Source organism: Benincasa hispida, chromosome 2 (assembly GCF_027475165.1).
Source record: "Benincasa hispida cultivar pf3 chromosome 2, pf3_genome.v1.1, whole genome shotgun sequence".
Taxonomy (NCBI): domain Eukaryota; kingdom Viridiplantae; phylum Streptophyta; class Magnoliopsida; order Cucurbitales; family Cucurbitaceae; genus Benincasa; species Benincasa hispida.
In genome coordinates this window covers 69,213,549-69,230,335 of record NC_143479.1, presented here as the reverse complement: position 1 = coordinate 69,230,335, position 16,787 = coordinate 69,213,549, and the positions used below count along the sequence as shown (strand labels likewise).

General features: G+C 33.6%; 4 protein-coding genes across 8 annotated transcripts; 1 reads left to right on the top strand and 3 right to left on the bottom strand.

Annotated features, from left to right (window-relative positions):
- Positions 1-596: 596 nt before the first annotated feature.
- Positions 597-3,866, bottom strand: LOC120070596 (Nucleic acid-binding, OB-fold-like protein). 4 transcript variants are annotated; one of them, XM_039022406.2, is made up of 5 exons: positions 3,682-3,866; positions 3,528-3,577; positions 3,265-3,340; positions 2,680-2,804; positions 597-1,454 (listed from the first exon to the last, which is right to left on the bottom strand). In XM_039022406.2, the coding sequence occupies exon 5, from the start codon at positions 1,437-1,439 to the stop codon at positions 1,020-1,022; it is 420 nt and encodes a 139-aa protein (XP_038878334.1). In that variant the 5' UTR covers positions 1,440-1,454; positions 2,680-2,804; positions 3,265-3,340; positions 3,528-3,577; positions 3,682-3,866; the 3' UTR covers positions 597-1,019. The 4 variants fall into 4 exon arrangements, with proteins under 4 accessions (XP_038878334.1, XP_038878335.1, XP_038878336.1 ...); XM_039022407.2 differs by lacking the exon at positions 2,680-2,804; XM_039022408.2 differs by lacking the exon at positions 3,265-3,340.
- Positions 3,867-6,213: 2,347 nt separating this feature from the next.
- On the bottom strand, positions 6,214-8,392 carry LOC120070626 (Hypoxia-responsive family protein). Its single transcript, XM_039022446.2, has 3 exons — positions 8,006-8,392; positions 7,752-7,842; positions 6,214-6,596 (listed from the first exon to the last, which is right to left on the bottom strand). Exons 1-3 carry the CDS (start codon positions 8,073-8,075, stop codon positions 6,461-6,463), a joined length of 297 nt encoding a protein of 98 aa, XP_038878374.1. The 5' UTR covers positions 8,076-8,392; the 3' UTR covers positions 6,214-6,460.
- A 486-nt stretch (positions 8,393-8,878) lies between these two features.
- Positions 8,879-14,463, top strand: DRT101 (phosphoglucosamine mutase-like protein). 2 transcript variants are annotated; one of them, XM_039024147.2, is made up of 10 exons: positions 8,879-8,998; positions 9,363-9,481; positions 9,570-9,832; positions 10,110-10,229; positions 10,350-10,492; positions 10,570-10,818; positions 11,743-12,158; positions 12,456-12,631; positions 13,435-13,531; positions 14,058-14,463. In XM_039024147.2, exons 2-10 carry the CDS (start codon positions 9,421-9,423, stop codon positions 14,213-14,215), a joined length of 1,683 nt encoding a protein of 560 aa, XP_038880075.1. In that variant the 5' UTR covers positions 8,879-8,998; positions 9,363-9,420; the 3' UTR covers positions 14,216-14,463. The 2 variants fall into 2 exon arrangements, with proteins under 2 accessions (XP_038880075.1, XP_038880074.1); XM_039024146.2 differs by having other exon boundaries at positions 8,884-8,986.
- On the bottom strand, positions 13,521-16,111 carry LOC120071766 (putative purine permease 11). The gene is made up of 2 exons (XM_039024148.2): positions 15,938-16,111; positions 13,521-15,838 (listed from the first exon to the last, which is right to left on the bottom strand). The coding sequence occupies exons 1-2, from the start codon at positions 15,975-15,977 to the stop codon at positions 14,790-14,792; spliced, it is 1,089 nt and encodes a 362-aa protein (XP_038880076.1). The 5' UTR covers positions 15,978-16,111; the 3' UTR covers positions 13,521-14,789.
- Between the last annotated feature and the right edge of the window lie 676 nt (positions 16,112-16,787).

The window sequence follows — 16,787 nt, the reverse complement described above, 5'->3', positions numbered from 1 at the left end:
AATTTTTAAAAATAAAAAAATAAAAAAGAAATGGTTACTAAATGAGGCATACATGGTTACCAAACAGGGTTTTAAAAAATTATTTTTGTTTTTACAATTTGGTAAAAATTCAACTCTTACACAAAAAGGATAAAAAAACATTATAAGAAATAGAGAGATAATAAGTTTAATTTAAAAAACCCAATTGCTTATCAAGTAGAAATTTAAAAGATGGTCTTAGCATTGACAAAAGATATATATAAAGCTAGTACAAGTTTTATTTATTGAGAAATCTCTCTTTCTATATATATGTGTGGTAATTTTAGGTGGGTTTAAGAAGGTAAAATTTATTTCTTTATCCTATTGGAAACTAAATTTTATTGAGTGAATTAAAAATACAGAAAGAGAACGAAACCTCATGCCAGTGAAATTACAAAGGGTTTTCCAATTGGCCAAAACATCTACGATTGCTAAGAAGAGAGTAATATTTCCATCAACATAAAAGCAGTTACTAACCCCATATCAAGAATTTTAAAATTCATGCAAATTTAGGATTGATATGATATAAAAATATGAAGTATATATTATGTAACAATTACAAACTAAAGTAAATATTATTAAAGAAAAGAAAACAAAAATATTATATTAAACGTGACCTCATTTATCACATACGATAGTATTTTGGTAAGAGGAAAATTAAAAATGATATCCATCTTTCAGAGAAGAAAAAACTTTCTAATTAGATTAAAAAAAATACCTCGCACGAGCTTCACGAGCTACATATTGGACTATTGTATTTTCAGCTCTAGACAACAATGACAAAAACTCACATCAGCCATTAGCGATGACACAGAACAAATAGCATCAGTGATATTTTATGCTTTCCATCAGACACTCCAAGCAACTAGTCAGAACATTAGTAACTTCCACAGCGTCTGACTCAACGATGGAAGGTAAGTATAGTGCCAAATGCATCTTCAAAATCTACTCTTTTCTTGACCTTTCTTTCTCAAATTTGGTCCAAAACCACCACAAGGCTATCAACGGATGGGAGGAAAGATGCGAGAATAGGGAGATAAAACGGATTCTTTCACATACTTGTTGGAGTTAGTGGTGTCAGGAACCCAATGGATCTCGCTCATATTTGGTGTTTCTACAAACACCATCTTGAACTCTCCTACCTTCTCTATCTTCCCTCTCTTCCCTGCCCTCAACACCAGATTGTTGTTTCGGCTGTACGAAAATATCCCATTCGTTAATCGTATAATGTCGCTTGGCTCAACGACGTCGCACTCGTCTCCCCATAGCTGGAAGTGAACTGCTGCTGTCTCGTCGGCCACCAGTGATTGGCATGCCTTGTTTTGTCCTTCCATTATTGTCATGCCTTTCTCCAAAACTATGAATTGTGTATTGACATTGTTCTGGGCTGCTGGCACCAAATCCTTGAGAGCTATCATCATTTATCTGCTTTTTTTCTACTCAAACAAGCAACCAAACAATATTCAATAAAAAAACTGGACTTAGTGATGCGATTTGAAAATGTCGTGTGATCTGAACATGTGGGCTATTGGTTCATGGAATGGAACAATCATATCACTATATGAATTCTTTTTCTAAGCTAAAAGTCTTGAGTACGATTTGATAACTAGTTGGTTTTTGAAAATTAAGTTTATATACACACTTGACACTACTTTGGCACATTTATAGTTTTATTAACTACTTTTAAGAGTGATTTAAAAAATCAATCCAAGTTTTGAAAATTTAGAAAGTAGTTTTTGTGTTTGAAATGTAGCTCAAAATTCAAATGTTTTCATAGTAAAAATGAAAATCATGGTAGAGTTAAACGGTGAGAAAATATACATAATTTTCAAAATTCAAATGGCAACCAAACAAATATAGTCTTTTGTATTTTTCATTTTGAAGATTTGTCTCATAATTTTGGATATCACCTAACAAGAATACTCAAAAACACGAAGTACAACAAAGAACATTACAAATAGAAATATATATTGCAATAACAATCCCTAACCTTTCGAGAGAGCTAGACTCTTCCACATTTCCGACAAGGAACTCACAACCAAATTCTTCACACCTTTCCTCTTAACCCACTCCCATAATTTATAACCAAATGTCCTAATAAGCTCGCTATCTAATTACTATGATGCCCCTTTTAATAATCATACTAATATTCTACTAATAATCATACTATCTCCATAACCAGAGGACTTACAGATTTTCATCTTTTATAAGGAAACATTTGAATTCATAGCCAAATTTTGACTTCTGTGTTTATGATTTAGTCTCTAATCTTTGTGTTAGGTGAGATTTTATATACATGTAGTTTTTAAAGTCTAGAAACACAATTGGAAGGACGATTATATAAAACAGTCTAAAACTAAAGCAAAAATACATGAAAGGTTCAAAAACATCACTCAGGCATTTGTACAAACAGGTGGAGGACGCTGTCCAGACGGCCATTACAAAAGCTAATTCCTTACTTCAATAGACCTTTTCCCACACAAAATGGAAAAACAATAATGAAGTTCCTTCTGTTTTTAGAGAAGGAAATTCAATTTCAAGGTATAAGAAAAATAGAAATCAAACTTTGATTCAAAACCCATTGTTATGTCAAAATTACAGTAACAAATAGAAACAGAAAAATGCATTTAAAAAAAAAAGAAGAAGAAATAGAAACTTTACCAACTGGTCAAATACTTCGACTGAATAGTCACAATTTTCCGGCAAAAGATGAGAAATTCCGGCAACAAAAGTTTCTCCAACTTGGCTTTAAAGAGTACGAAGAGTTGGAGTTTTTCCCCACTCCCCTGTCCTCAAAGAGAATGAAAATCAGTACTCACAGCCTTTCATGAAAAGATTTGGTTTTTTTTTAAATTAGAAATTCATTAGATGAAAAAAATATATATATATAGAGGCATACAAAAACTAAGTCCAACTCAAAAGAGAGAGGAATCTCTCTTTTGAAGGACTCCAACTATATAAAATGGATGAGATTTTTGAACGGATAGTCAAAAATTGTTGGCCAAAAAGAAAACTGACCCACCCCTCTAAAAATTAAGTATTTGATCTCCTCCTTACGTCATTTGTCAGGTGAAATTATCGGAAAGATCAAAAGATTTATGTTTTCAAAATTTAGGTCCAATTTCATTTGGACATCCTATTTTGGGATACTCCATATGAATTTTTCAAGATAGAACTTATATGGTATTATAAAGTTATCAAAACCAAAGAATAACAAGAGACCAAACCTCAAAAGATCCAACTAACCTGCTAAACAATGTATTATTCCGTTCCCACATGACCAAAAAGCAGCACATACACCGCCATCTTTTAGTCCATTTTTCTAAAAAGACAGATAGAGGAGAAACTCTCATTCATTATTATTTGTGCAATCATCTAATAGAGTGAACTCATTTTTGGATACAACATGATGTTCATTCATCAAAATTTAGGAATTTAACATAAAACAGTCTCAAACATCCTACCATCCTGATCTAGCACTAAGACATTCAAAAAGTAGAGCCACTTACCTTAATACCAATTCGAAAACTGTTTGGCTCTAACTTGTTCTTGGATCCACCTAGTTAAATATATATAAAAAAATTAATAACAAATTTATACTAATCTAAAAAATTTAATGTAACGTCTAGAAACCTGTCCATGCTGTTTGGGAGGGTTACTCACCAATAATCCTCGTCGTTCGAAAAGCTTTTCGATCGGTCTGAAACTGATAAGAGAATAATTCCAGAGGACCTTAGAGCGTAAAAGGAATACGAAGGCTTGGTCTAGCTCTTGTTTGTTTGTGTTTGAAAGGGAACAAAATGGGAAATTGGGTATATAGCAACTTTTGAGATTGCATTTAGAAATATGGCAAAAAGAAAAATTCTTTAGATTTTTAGCAAATTGACTAATCCTGAGATTGCCCTTAATGAGTTCTAAAATGGCCTCATCATCATTTAAATTCTTGATTTTCCGATCTAATTAGATTTAAATTTTAAATTTATGTAAATCTATTCTAGCATATCTTTTTTAGAAAAATCACAAAAATATTTGTAACAATAATTACATAAATGTAAATATTTTTAAATATTTAAATACAATGTATTTTTTTTTTTTTTTTTTTGTATTTAATTTGGTAATTGGTAGATCGGGGGAGGTAAATGAAATTTAGTATATTTTACTAAATTTATTTATTTATATATATATATATATATATATATATATTTTGCGCGCGCTCGGTAAATATAGGTAGGGATTTGGTAAGTATATTTGTTTCTGCTGTATTTTATTAGTTAAATTTTGGTAGAAATAAATCAAATCTTTTTTGAATTATTCTTCCTAGATTTTTGGGATTAGTTGAATTTTGAGATTCAGGAGTATTTTCATCTTTTGCTAATTAGTATTTTGGGTTCATAGAGATCTTCGTCTTTTTGTTAATGAGTATTTTCTATTTAAAAATTTTGATTTGCTATATTTATAATTTTGAAACCTATTTAATCTTTACATTTTGCTATTTCAAATAAGTTGTTTTTATGAAGATGATGTTAGCATGGGTGAAAGTATCTTGGATTTTTTTTTGGTACGTATAGCGTTTTCATCCGCATCTTTATGACTATTGTCCCACCCCACGAATGTATGAAATATAATCTTATAGTTACATTAGAGCACACTTAGGAATGGTCATGTCTATTGCAATCTTGTGGAATGGAGAAAGACTTTGACCGTGATAGAGATGCTAACCCTTCCTAACAAATGTGGTAGTGCGCTTTGATGTAACTTCATCTGTTTGTGAGGGGCGAGTCATTAATCAGTTCATCGGACAAAAATCTCTAGTATCTTTACATTCTTATATTTTTTATTTGTTCATCAATCTAATTTTCGCTGATCGTAATCTTTCTTCAATTTTCACCGATCTTTTCAATCAAAGATTAATTCTCTTTTATCTAATTCTATTGAAATTAAATAAAAAAAAATGATATTGCATCGCCTGAGTGGTTATTAGGAGGCATATACATTTGTTGTTCATATCCCACTGTTATGAAGAGAATCATATTATGACAGTCTTGTTAAATAATTTTTTAAAATCATACCCAATGTTCCTTTACTTTGAAGTAACGAGAAGAATAGTAAAAGAGTAATATATCATTTGGAAAATTGTGAAGTTGGCCAATTCAAACAAATATATTTTACTTTTAGGAACATCTACAACTACATAATTAACAATATTAACCAACATTTTTATATTTATTTCCACTTTGACATATACATTTTTTTAAAAAATATTCTATTGACTTTCAATTATGAATGCAATAAGAGTGCATTCAAGGATTTCCCATATAAATTTAAAAAGTATAGGTCATAGTAATTTCATTTTAAAAGTTGTCCTTTTTAAATTAAGTTGGACATGGTCCTTTAATTTTCAAGACATGAGCTTTACGATATGAATATGTTTTTGTTTCGTTACCATTAAAAAAATCAACTACTTAACTTTCTTTTCTTTTAATTTTAAACGGTTATACTAGTGTATTATTTTTATTTGTAGGCAGACCTAGACCATAAATATAAAGTATCATGATAATGACATGTTTGAACAAGAGATAAACCATAAATATAAAATATCACTATAAAGACATGTTTGAACAAGAATTACCTTCTTCCTTGTTACAACTGCTTGATAGTCACATCTAAGTCATATACCTCGTATATAAATGTGATTTAGAATATAGAAATAAATTATCAATATCTAACAATAAAGATAGTTTTTAACGAACAATCACATCTTTTGCCTTTAAAATTTCATAAATTTCTATTGTTTTTCCCCCTTTAAATTAGTTACAATCATTCAAGTCAAACTAAAAAGTTAATATCTTAGAGTTAAAAAGAAGTTTGTACTTGAGTGCAAAGTTGTGAAAATGAAATTTCTAGATAGCTGCAAATTTTAATAATAAATACTATTAGATTTGGTAGAATAGAGTTATTTAACAAGTCAGAGATCAAATACCCCTATTTAATATCTTAATTACATTTTTTTTTTACTGATGTACTAAAATAAACTTTAACGTGCACATGTTATGGACTAGTAGTTATAGTTTTACTAAAAGTGCCCATGTTTTTACAAAATTTAAAAAAATTTCATATTTTAAAAAGCTCTAATGGAAAGCTTAATCCGGAAAAGATCAAATAAAGGCAGAATAAAAGCCATAATCAAAAGAAAACTGAGACCAAATGGAACGTAACTCTTCAGAAGCCAACCAACATTTCATCAATAATACAAGAGCATTCACCTCAATGTTTACAAAGAAATTGCTTTTATGAATTGAGCAGAATAACGCCCCCCAAGTATTGATATTTGCCAAATTAGTAAAAATAAAATTAAAAAAAGAATGGAGCAGCAAGAATTCTGAGCCTCAGAATGAAACTACTTTAATACTCTCCAAAATGTATAATGAGAAGGGAAACAAACTTAGTCTTTGTGTGAGTAGTTATCAATCTGAAGGAACTTGGCATATCGATCGGCCTTCGCTCCTGATTTGTGATCATAATATTCAACAACTGCAGCGCCAGCAAGAGCAGCTAAGGTAAAAGCCTGTGCGTGTAACCTGAAAGTGATTGGAAATTAATGCAAATATAAGCCATCTAAAATGTTCTGTTATGAAAAACTTCTATACGTCTTTCCCCTAAACAAAGACCTCTGGCTTCTCCAACTTTCCAAACCAGAAAATATAGGAAAACAATGGTTTAAATGCAATTTTGGCACTCAAACTTCTGTCAAGTTTTTCAATTTGAACCCTAATATTTGATCCTTCGCGAACTTTCATCGACTTTCTACTTATGGTCGCCCATGTTCGGAATCTCAAATGTAATAGTCAAACTTCCACTAAAATGGTGTATGAAAGTAATATACACAGATAATGAAATAATGAGAAGAGCTACAATGAAGGATGGTTTAATACATGTAAATAATTCTGATCATGTAGTCAAAGATTGTGAAAAAAAAAATTGTATAAAGATGTCCTTAAATGGTTTCTCTATATAAAGAACAAGCCAAAGCTTTAATCCGAAAAGGCACCAAAAAAGCTTGTGCTGGGCAGTTCAATTAAAGGCCTTGAACTGATGGTATAAATAGAATAGTTAAAATTTCTAAGCTGATGGTGTAAATAGAATAGTTAAAATTTCTAAGCTGATGGTGTAAATAGAATAGTTAAAATTTCCAAAAAAGCTTATGTTGAGCACTTCAATGAGGCCATGATCTGTAGAAGGCCACAAAAGCACAGAAGGCAAAAGCTAAGAGTGTTTTGGTATTCATCAACAAAACAAAAGCAGATTGAGTGCTGCCTGAAAGCTGTTTCCAATTACAGTTTTCAGAATTCTAAAACGAAGATTTAAGAGCAAACACGATCAAGCAGGTGTTTGTTAAAGAGAATCCAAAATTGTTCTACTTACAAAACCATGGACTCAATTATCAAGTACATAACAAATTTAACCTTTCTCAAGCCATCCAAAACATCCATTCAAACAAAATTAAGGGGGCAATAACCTCTGATTTCTCTGAATAGCTCCAGACCATCCTCAAGATTTTAAAATCCAGCCAGATCCCCAAAAGAGGGATGGTTTTTACAGACTTCCATCGAGAAAGGCTAATTCATAAATTTATTCAAGTATAAAAAGTCCATATATAATCGGCACTAGCAGAACCCGAAAACCAGAATTAAGAAAAAAACATCAATAATCAAAACACAAAATTAGAAACTCACCTAGCGTGGATGATCTTCACGCTGGTCTTCATATTCGGTTGAGACCAATTGTACGCAATAGAACCCACAATTCCGCTAAGCCAGAGAGACCCTTCACCCCAAACAACAACAACAATTCAATCATAACCCAAAATCGTACCCCCAAAACGAAATTTCTTATGTAATAAAAAGATTAAACATAATCAATCAATGAATCAATCGGAAATCAAGAACATGAAATAGCGGAGAAGAGTGTGTGATGAGTTGATTTTTACCAACGGTGCGAAGCTTGTGCTCGGAAACCCAGTCCCTGAGAGATTCGAGTTTGCCCTTGGATTCAGCCATGGATGACGGGAACAGAAATCAGCGAAGGAAACTGAAGAGAGAGAAGAGAGAAAGTACGATGGTTTCGGAAATTAGGAGAATGGCGAATTTATAGGGAGAGATTTATGGGAGAAAGGAGGAAAAGTCGAATTTGCCAAACGCTTGAAAATCGGTGGGCGGCGGGCGGGGGAGAACAAAACCATGTTGCTCAAATAATAAACATAAAAAATTATTATTACTATTATTTTTTAGAAAAATATTTTTTTTGGTCTATGATGTTTTAAATGTCTCTATTCTCTCTCTCCCCTCTTCGTCCTTCATCTCTCTCTAGTTCTCTCAACATGAATAGAAAATTTTCAGAAAGTGACATTTTATCGTAAATATGAAAAAATCAAAATGACAACTTTTTAAAGGTATAAAGATCAAAATGATAACTTTTTAAAAATATAAATATCTAAATGAATCAAAGATAAAAGTAGAAGGACTAAAATGAATATTTTTAAAGTTTAGATACCAAAATGAATCAAAATTAAAAGTATAAAAACTAAAATAAATCATTTAAAAATATAGAGATCAAAATGAACAAGATTAAAAATATAAGAATTAAAGTAGTATTTAAACCATTATTCTTTCTTTAAAAAAATCCATTATTAACTAAAAACTTACGATTTCTTTACTGCTCCCCTGCTTTTTTTCTCATGAATTTGCAAATTTCGCTAACATGAAAATAAAAAAAAGAAAACTAATGGACCGGTCGATTATTCCCAACCAAACCGCCCGGTTTGGTCGACCCAAAAAATGAATAGGAAGGAACGGCCCCAAACGATCTTCCCCGTCGGATTCAAGCTTCAGTTCCTATAAATCAGTCTCAAATTTTCCACGCACCAGTCTCTCTATCACCATCAATTCTTTCATTACCCCTCTTCGGAAGGGTAAGATTCAAGGTTGAATTTGTAACTTTTTTCTTCCAGATCCATTTTTTAAGAAAAATTATGACCATCAGTACCCACTTCCTTGTGTATTCTAGTCAGAGTTAGAATTGAATCAACCATTCATCTTTTAATCTCTCTTTGCCTGTTGGGTTTTAGTTTGATTGTGATATTGTCTATGGAAACAACTAAACCTTTTGGATTGAATTAGTTGAAGAATGAAAAACTTGATGATTGTGTACTATTGTTATTTGGATTTTTATAGGGCAGTTATAGGATAGCCATTGCCTTTTGAACTATCCTTATTTACATGTTGTGTTTATGTCTGTTTTTTTTTTTTTTTTTTTTTCATTTTTCGTTGTAATGTTGACTGATTCAGTGAGAACAATAGAGGCAGTGAAGCTAATTTGCTTGGAGACTATTACAAATTAGAGGTCATGAATGAAAAACAACGTGGTCTACTTCTTAGGGAATCTGATCGCTTCCCACCTCCACAAGGTTGCTTTCCCCATTTCCATCTTCTTTTACAACTATTATTACTGTTCATAGCGTCTAATTCTTGTTTTTGTTTGTTTTCCATTGTTAGGAGTGAGGTTATCTTATGGAACGGCAGGTTTTAGGGAAGATGCATCGGTGCTTCTATCGACGGTGTATAGGGTGGGAATCCTAGCGGCTTTGAGAGCATTGAAAACCGGGAGAGTGATCGGGTTGATGATCACGGCCTCTCACAATAAAGTATCTGATAATGGGGTAAAAGTTGCTGACCCGAGTGGTGGAATGCTCACCCAAGAGTGGGAGCCCTTTGCCAATGCCCTTGCCAACGCGCCTTCCTCGCAAGATCTTGTTCGAGTATGGCTATCAATTACATTGCCTTGGTTTTCTTAGTTTCTTCTTATTTGGTTAACAATTGATGAGGGTGAAATTCGAGACTTGGCACATGGAGGAAGAAAGTTGGGGAGCAACTGTCTTTTTTTGTTTTTATTTTATTTTATTCATGTTTTTTTATTTTCGTTAGAGTTGTTACTCTTTCGTAGAGGAGTGAGTTTGTTATTATTTCTCATTTATTTGCGTTAACATAACTGGACATGGAACCTAAGATGTTCAATGTAATTTAATTGATAAGCAGTTAATCAATGAGTTTGCGGAGAAGGAAAATATCTTATTAGATGGATCAAAATCAGCTCATGTTCTGGTGGCAAGAGATACGAGGCCAAGTGGAGAAGTACTACTTGATGCTGCTAAACATGTATTTTCCCTTCATTTGAAATAGTAATTCATTTTGTTTCTTGTGTTGTGATCGTTTTTCCTTTACTCTTGGTTGAAATAGTGTTCATTTTGTTCACTTGAACTGTTAAACTTGATGAAGGGAATTGGCTCAATCATTTGGGTTGATGCTCGTGATATGGGAATTTTGACGACCCCACAGTTGCATTGGATGGTTCGTATACAGAATAAAGGCTTGAGAGGATCAGAACTTGATTACTTCTATGAGCTCTCAGAATCCTTCAGGTTGTTTTATTTTATTTACTTCGTTGAGAAATTGACTTATTTGGAATCCTTCGTGAAAGGACTTTTATGTTTGATAGGTGCTTGTTCAATTCAAACCCAAATAATAGTAAACTCAATGATTGGGATAACCAGTTGGTTGTTGATGGGGCTAATGGTGTTGGTGGACAGAAGTTAGAACTTTTGAAGGAAAAGTTGAATGGTCTAGCTATTGAGATTCGTAATTCAGGAAAAGGAGAAGGTGTACTCAATGAAGGAGTAGGTGCTGATTTTGTTCAGAAAGAGAAGATAGTTCCATGTAGCTTTGGTTCACAAGATGTTGGAATCAGGTTTGTCACTGCTATGTTGTTGATTAATAGAGCTTTTTATGGTTATGAAAATTTTTATGATGAAGTTGCTTGGCATCATATCACTTGAGAAATATCTTGATCTTCCCTGCACAGAAATAATCATTGGTTTTGCAAACAAATATTTAGTCAATATGGCAATCTGGTAGGTGCAAATTGAAACAATACACTTTTCCCCTCAGATTGTGTGTAATGTTTCTCACACTCCACGTTATTGACATCTTTTGAATCTTTTGAAGTTATATGGAGATAACTGTAAGCCGGTTATAGTTTGTTGATAATAGACGGGCTTCTACTTGCTTTTTAGCATTATGTCATACAGAATAGGCCCCTTTATTTTCCCATCATCATCATGTTAGGATACCGGTCACCTGCAACTATAAAATATCCCTTCTCAGAACGGAGCAATGCTCTCGATCTTTATTTATAAACTTTCTGAGAAATATTACAGCAAATGACAAAGAAATCTCCAGGAAAACAAGGAAACAGCATTACTCTCCTTCCAGCACCTTTTAGAGGGCTTGTATCCTCTCCAATAGACCTCACTCGGTCTCACAAAAATGGCCTGCCTTCCCCCATATTCCAGACCCCTTTTTATATCTAATTTGCCCCTCATGGTCCCCATTCCCCTAACAAATTTCGTGACACCTAATGCTGCCCCCCCACCCCCCACCTCTCTAACGATTTTCAGAATATTCCTTAACCTCCCAATTCCTCTCCAATTCCTTTTCTACCCTTCCGTTTATAAGTGTGTATTATTGGTGGTCTTACACATCATTATGGACCTTTGGGATAGATATCAATTTTTAGTCATAACAAGTTCAATCTATATCTTTTTATGGTTGAGAATGACACTATGATTAATCAGAGTTCGCATTGAATGCTTGAATGCTTCTAGCTTTTCAGGTGTGCTAGTTTTGATGGAGATGCTGATCGACTCGTATATTTTACTGTGCCATCAGAAAGTAGAAATAGGATCAATCTTGTTGATGGGGACAAGATATTATCTTTATTTGCTATATTCATCAAGGAACAGTTAACAATTTTGGCCGCAAGGAGCAAGACCAGCAAAATTGCCTTTCAGCCCCGCCTTGGTGTTGTGCAAACTGCTTATGCAAATGGAGCATCAACTCGATATCTTAAAGAGTTGGGACTGGAAGTAGAGTTCACTCCAACGGGAGTAAAGTACTTGCACGAGAAAGCCGCTGAATATGACATTGGGATCTATTTTGAAGCAAATGGTCATGGGACTATCTTGTTCTCAGATTACTTCCTTACCGTGTTACAACCCATTTATTGGGAGCTATCTGATATATCTGCAGGTAATATTGGTTACTGCATTTCTTATTTGGCTGAATCACTGTTGGAGGTTGTATTATGAATAATAGGGGTTGACATACTAATAATTGCTTGAGGAGTTTGTTAGGGTGGAGTGATTACGAATAGAGAGGAAGTTATGAAATTTGGGGAAGGAAACATATTGGGAATTAATTTATGTGGGAAATAGAGAGCCCACTCGTAAGCCATTTATCATTACAGTTTTCTTTTTATATTAACATACAATCAGGATCCTAACAACTATATTTTGAGTGTGAAAGCTACTTTATTATGCATTTCAGATTCGGAACCATGCAAGGCAGCCTTGAGATTACTAGCCGTCAGCCAATTGATCAACCAAGCTGTGGGAGATGCTCTGAGTGGCTTGCTTCTAGTTGAGGCTATTCTACGACACAAAAATTGGTCGATTCATAAATGGAGTGAGCTTTATCAAGACTTACCGAGTAGGCAGCTCAAGGTTTGTTTATCTGTTTCTTCGTTATGAAGCAAGTTTACTATTGTATTCCATTTTTTATTTTTGAGAGAAAAGAGGCAAAATTTACGTTGGTTAAGTAGCTTGTTATTAGTGTTCTGTTTTTAGAGCTTTCTTTTGGATGGTTTTTTAGGAGATTTATCAAGTGTTGGTTTTATTCTTGATGTAGAGTTCATCATAAATCTTCTAACGAGTATCTCTCTCTTATTTCTAAGCAATACAATTAAAATGTGAATTCACAATTTTCTCTCTGAAGGAGGTGAATTTTGCTTGTCAGGATTGAAAAGTTAAAAAAACTGTTGCTAGTGGTGAACATAAGCATTTTTATAACTTCGTATAACTTGATGTAATTCTCACGTGACCATCAGAAGATAACATTTCCTTGTTTCGACAGTGGCAGAACCAAATTTGGCAATTCTGTAATAAAAGTTTGGAGGGGCAAAAATTGGAAGGAAAACTTGATGTAAATTTTTAATTAGGGGGAAATTGTTCCCATCCTTCCTTTATCATTCTGCTATGTGTGTGACCATAACATAATTAATGGCATGGTTCGAATGATTTTTTTAGTGCTTAAAAAAGTCTTTTTAAATGATTAATAATTTTAAAGTGAAAAAAATATTAAGCACTTGAAAAGTATTTCTAAACCATCCCTAATTCAACCATTGTGGTTGGTCAGATTATAAGACTGGGAGGATGTTTGTGTGTTGCTTTTGTATGCAACTATTTGAAGAAGATTCATCTTTCAGTTCTTTGATTAGAGCATTGACTCTTTCTTCGTTAACTTTCAGGTGAAAGTTGTTGATAGAACTGCAGTCGAGACAAACAACGCAGAAACGGAGGTTGTGAAGCCACCTGGGATACAAGAAGCAATCAATTTGGAAACAGGTAATCTTTATTTGCTTAGTTAATTTTATTGCAAGTTTCAAATGACAATGCACATTTATCTTTCTCCACCCTTTTACAGTCTCGTTTTTGGTTTCCACTTTAGTTGTTTATTTAAAACTAAACAACTGGTAGGGCTGTTTTAGATCAACAGTAGGTAAAAATTTTTGAACCGACGACAGCCATGTGATTCAGATGTTTGAGCAGATCCTAGTGAGATTTCTGATTCTGTTGTGTTCTCTTTGCTTCTCTCTGGAGGTCAAACTCTAAAAGTGTTATGTAATTATTCCCCCTTTTCGGATTTTGCCATCTCCTTGCGAATTCTAGTATATTTCGTCCTTTTGAATAGGACCTGTTCCTTATATTCCATTTCAACTAAACTAGATAGATAGACTGTTTCTTTTATTAGAGATTGTTTCTTCTTTGAAATTGGACTACACGGTATCTCCTTGATCAGCTCTATATTCATTATTCTCATACCTTTTCTTCAAAAAATAGTGTCCACGATCGGCTTCATTTTTTGTTGCAGCAAAATATCCTGAAGGACGTTGTTTCATAAGACCATCAGGAACCGAGGATGTTATTCGTGTTTACGCAGAGGCATCTACGCAGGAAGCAGCGGATGATCTAGCAACCTCAGTAGCGAAACTAGTAGACCAATTCCTCGGGGCTGGCAGCTCGAAGTAAGCAGACAGATTAAGGAACGACCATTATGTGCATGATGGTTCCACTTAAATCTTTCCATGGATGCTTATAAACTTATGAACCTGAAGTTTTAGTATTTCTATAATTTAATAATTGCTGAAGTAATTCATTCTTTGAGCTTCGTCAGCAAGTGATTCTTTTTCTTTTAGATGTATGCTTTTGCATTCTCCACAAGAGAACATCGGAATTGAACAGACTTTTCAGTAGCATTTGCCTGTCTTTATGTTTCAGAACTGGGTTTAATTTCTTTCTTCAGAAAGCTTTCTTTTTTAATGCCAAATTACACAAGCATTTGAAGACCTTGTCTGAAAAGCTAAATTCAGCTTAGCTCACAATGGTAATTGGCATAGTCTTTCACCTTAGAGGTTGGAGGTTAGATCCCCCATTCCAACAGTTGAACTAAAAAAAACAATAAACAAGAACCTACATTAAAAACTTTTCACTAGCATCTTCTTTCTCATCCTTGAGAAGTTAGGTGGTTCGTTATTGATTCCTCTCTTGCTTTTGGGACTTGTTGAGCAAGTTGTTGTAGCTCAAATCGGACTTGAGCATGTTATCAAACTGCATTTATATCATTAGCACTCTGTGCCTTGGCTTTAGACTCATCAAGATATTTCTGATAAATATAGGAAACAAATCCCCAAAGAGCCAACACTAAAGCCATGGCCTTCACCCCATTCATTTTGTCATGAAAAAATATCACTGCTAAAATTGGAACCACAGGCAAAGCCAATGTGCTAATCACATTAGAGAATAGTGAAGACACTTCAAAAATCAACCCCAACAAACCAATGGAAGAGACTTGCCATGCCACTGCAGTCCAAACCAGAGTCATAACATAGGAAACTCTCCCTTTTCCATATCCCCTCATCTCATCTCTCAAGCCTCGCCATTCACCACTTCCAAAAAGTCCGACAACACAACAGCAACTCGCCACAAACGAAGGATATATTTGCATATCCAACACTGTGGAGAACGTTTCCCTCTTTATAACCTTCTCAAAACACACTTGAAGAAGACAAAGATACAACGAATAAGTAGCAGATGCACCGAGTGTGCAAAGGAACCCGATTACATACTTTCCTTTACTAGAGCAAGTCACGGTGTCAGACTCAGAATTGAATGCTAAAAGGGAAGCCGAAACCATGAGGAGGACGAGGGAATTGAGTATGTAAGGAGTAAACTTTTGAGCATTGAGAAAGAAACTAAGAACTGCATTGAAAGCCAATTGGGTTGCACAAAGAAGTGAGTAAGTAGAGACAGGAAGATAGAGAAGGCCATAAGAATACATCAAGTTGTCTCCTATCAAAAGAAGGCCAAAAGCAAAGCAAATGAAGGCAAATGTGAGAAAATTTGGCTGTTTGGAGGAAGATTTGGTGGGTTGGGAAAAAAACCAAAGGAAAGGAAGGAGAATTGGGAAACCAGCTGATTGAACCAATGTGGCCATCCATTTGCTATTCCCTCCTTTTTCATAATAAAGTCTTCCCAAGAGAGTTGCAGCAGATTGGCCACACACAAGAAAAAGAGTGTAGAAACCGATGCGACTCCACCGCGTGTACCGTTTGAGTTTTCGAGTTTTGTTTGAACTCTGCTCTCTTTGGTTACCTGATCAAAATCCATATGAGTTAACAAAAAGAATCCTTGTTTCTATTTTTTTTCCCATAACATGTGAAAAAAAAATAATAAATAAAAAAAGGATTCTACCTGTTCTATGAAGTTGAGCTTGTTCAATTGTCTCCTCCATGAAGATCTTGAGGCTTTGGGATGAACAAAGGATCTGTGTGAAGTTTAGTTGAGAAAAGAAGTGTTATAGGAAAGTGAAGGAAAATGAACTTTATAAACTTACAAACTCACAAGAAGTTCTTGGGGTTTGACTGAAATTATAGACATGATTACTCAAATGTCAAACTTTGAAGTGCTTTTATTGGCTGTGGTGATTGAAAGTCAACTAGACAAGTTTGAATTGGCCATGTTTTTGAAACTCTGATTAATGATCACATTTGAATTGAATCATGAGGAGTTGTATGAATGAGGATCACAAAAAAAAAAAAAAACAAAAAAAAAAAAGGAAAGAAAAATGAGAAAATGTCAATAATTGTAGGCTAATGGTATATGCAATAACCTCTTCAAGCTAGTAATTAAGGTAAGCAAGGCAAAAAATGGATTATATTAGGGAGAAATTGTTTCCATCCTTCATTATATTTTTCATTTTGGTGTGTATTAATACTGTTTTTCTCCATGGCTTTGTAAGGGCTTGAAAAAGTACTTTTTAAGCAAAAAAAAAAAAAAAAAAAAGAAAAAAAAAAAGAAAGAAGTTATTAATGGAGGTGTTCCGTTTTCTCACGATATCCGCTTTTAATGGGTAGAGATTCTCTGTTTAGACAGAAAAGAGGAAAAAAATTTCTGTAAGTTAAATAGAGATTCTCGTCTCTACCCTAGTCTCTACCTCGTTTACCTATTTTTAAATTTATTATAATAACTATTGTTATGCTATTATTTTTATTATTATTTACATGTTACACACCATGAATATGTTTGAATTAAATATTTTAAT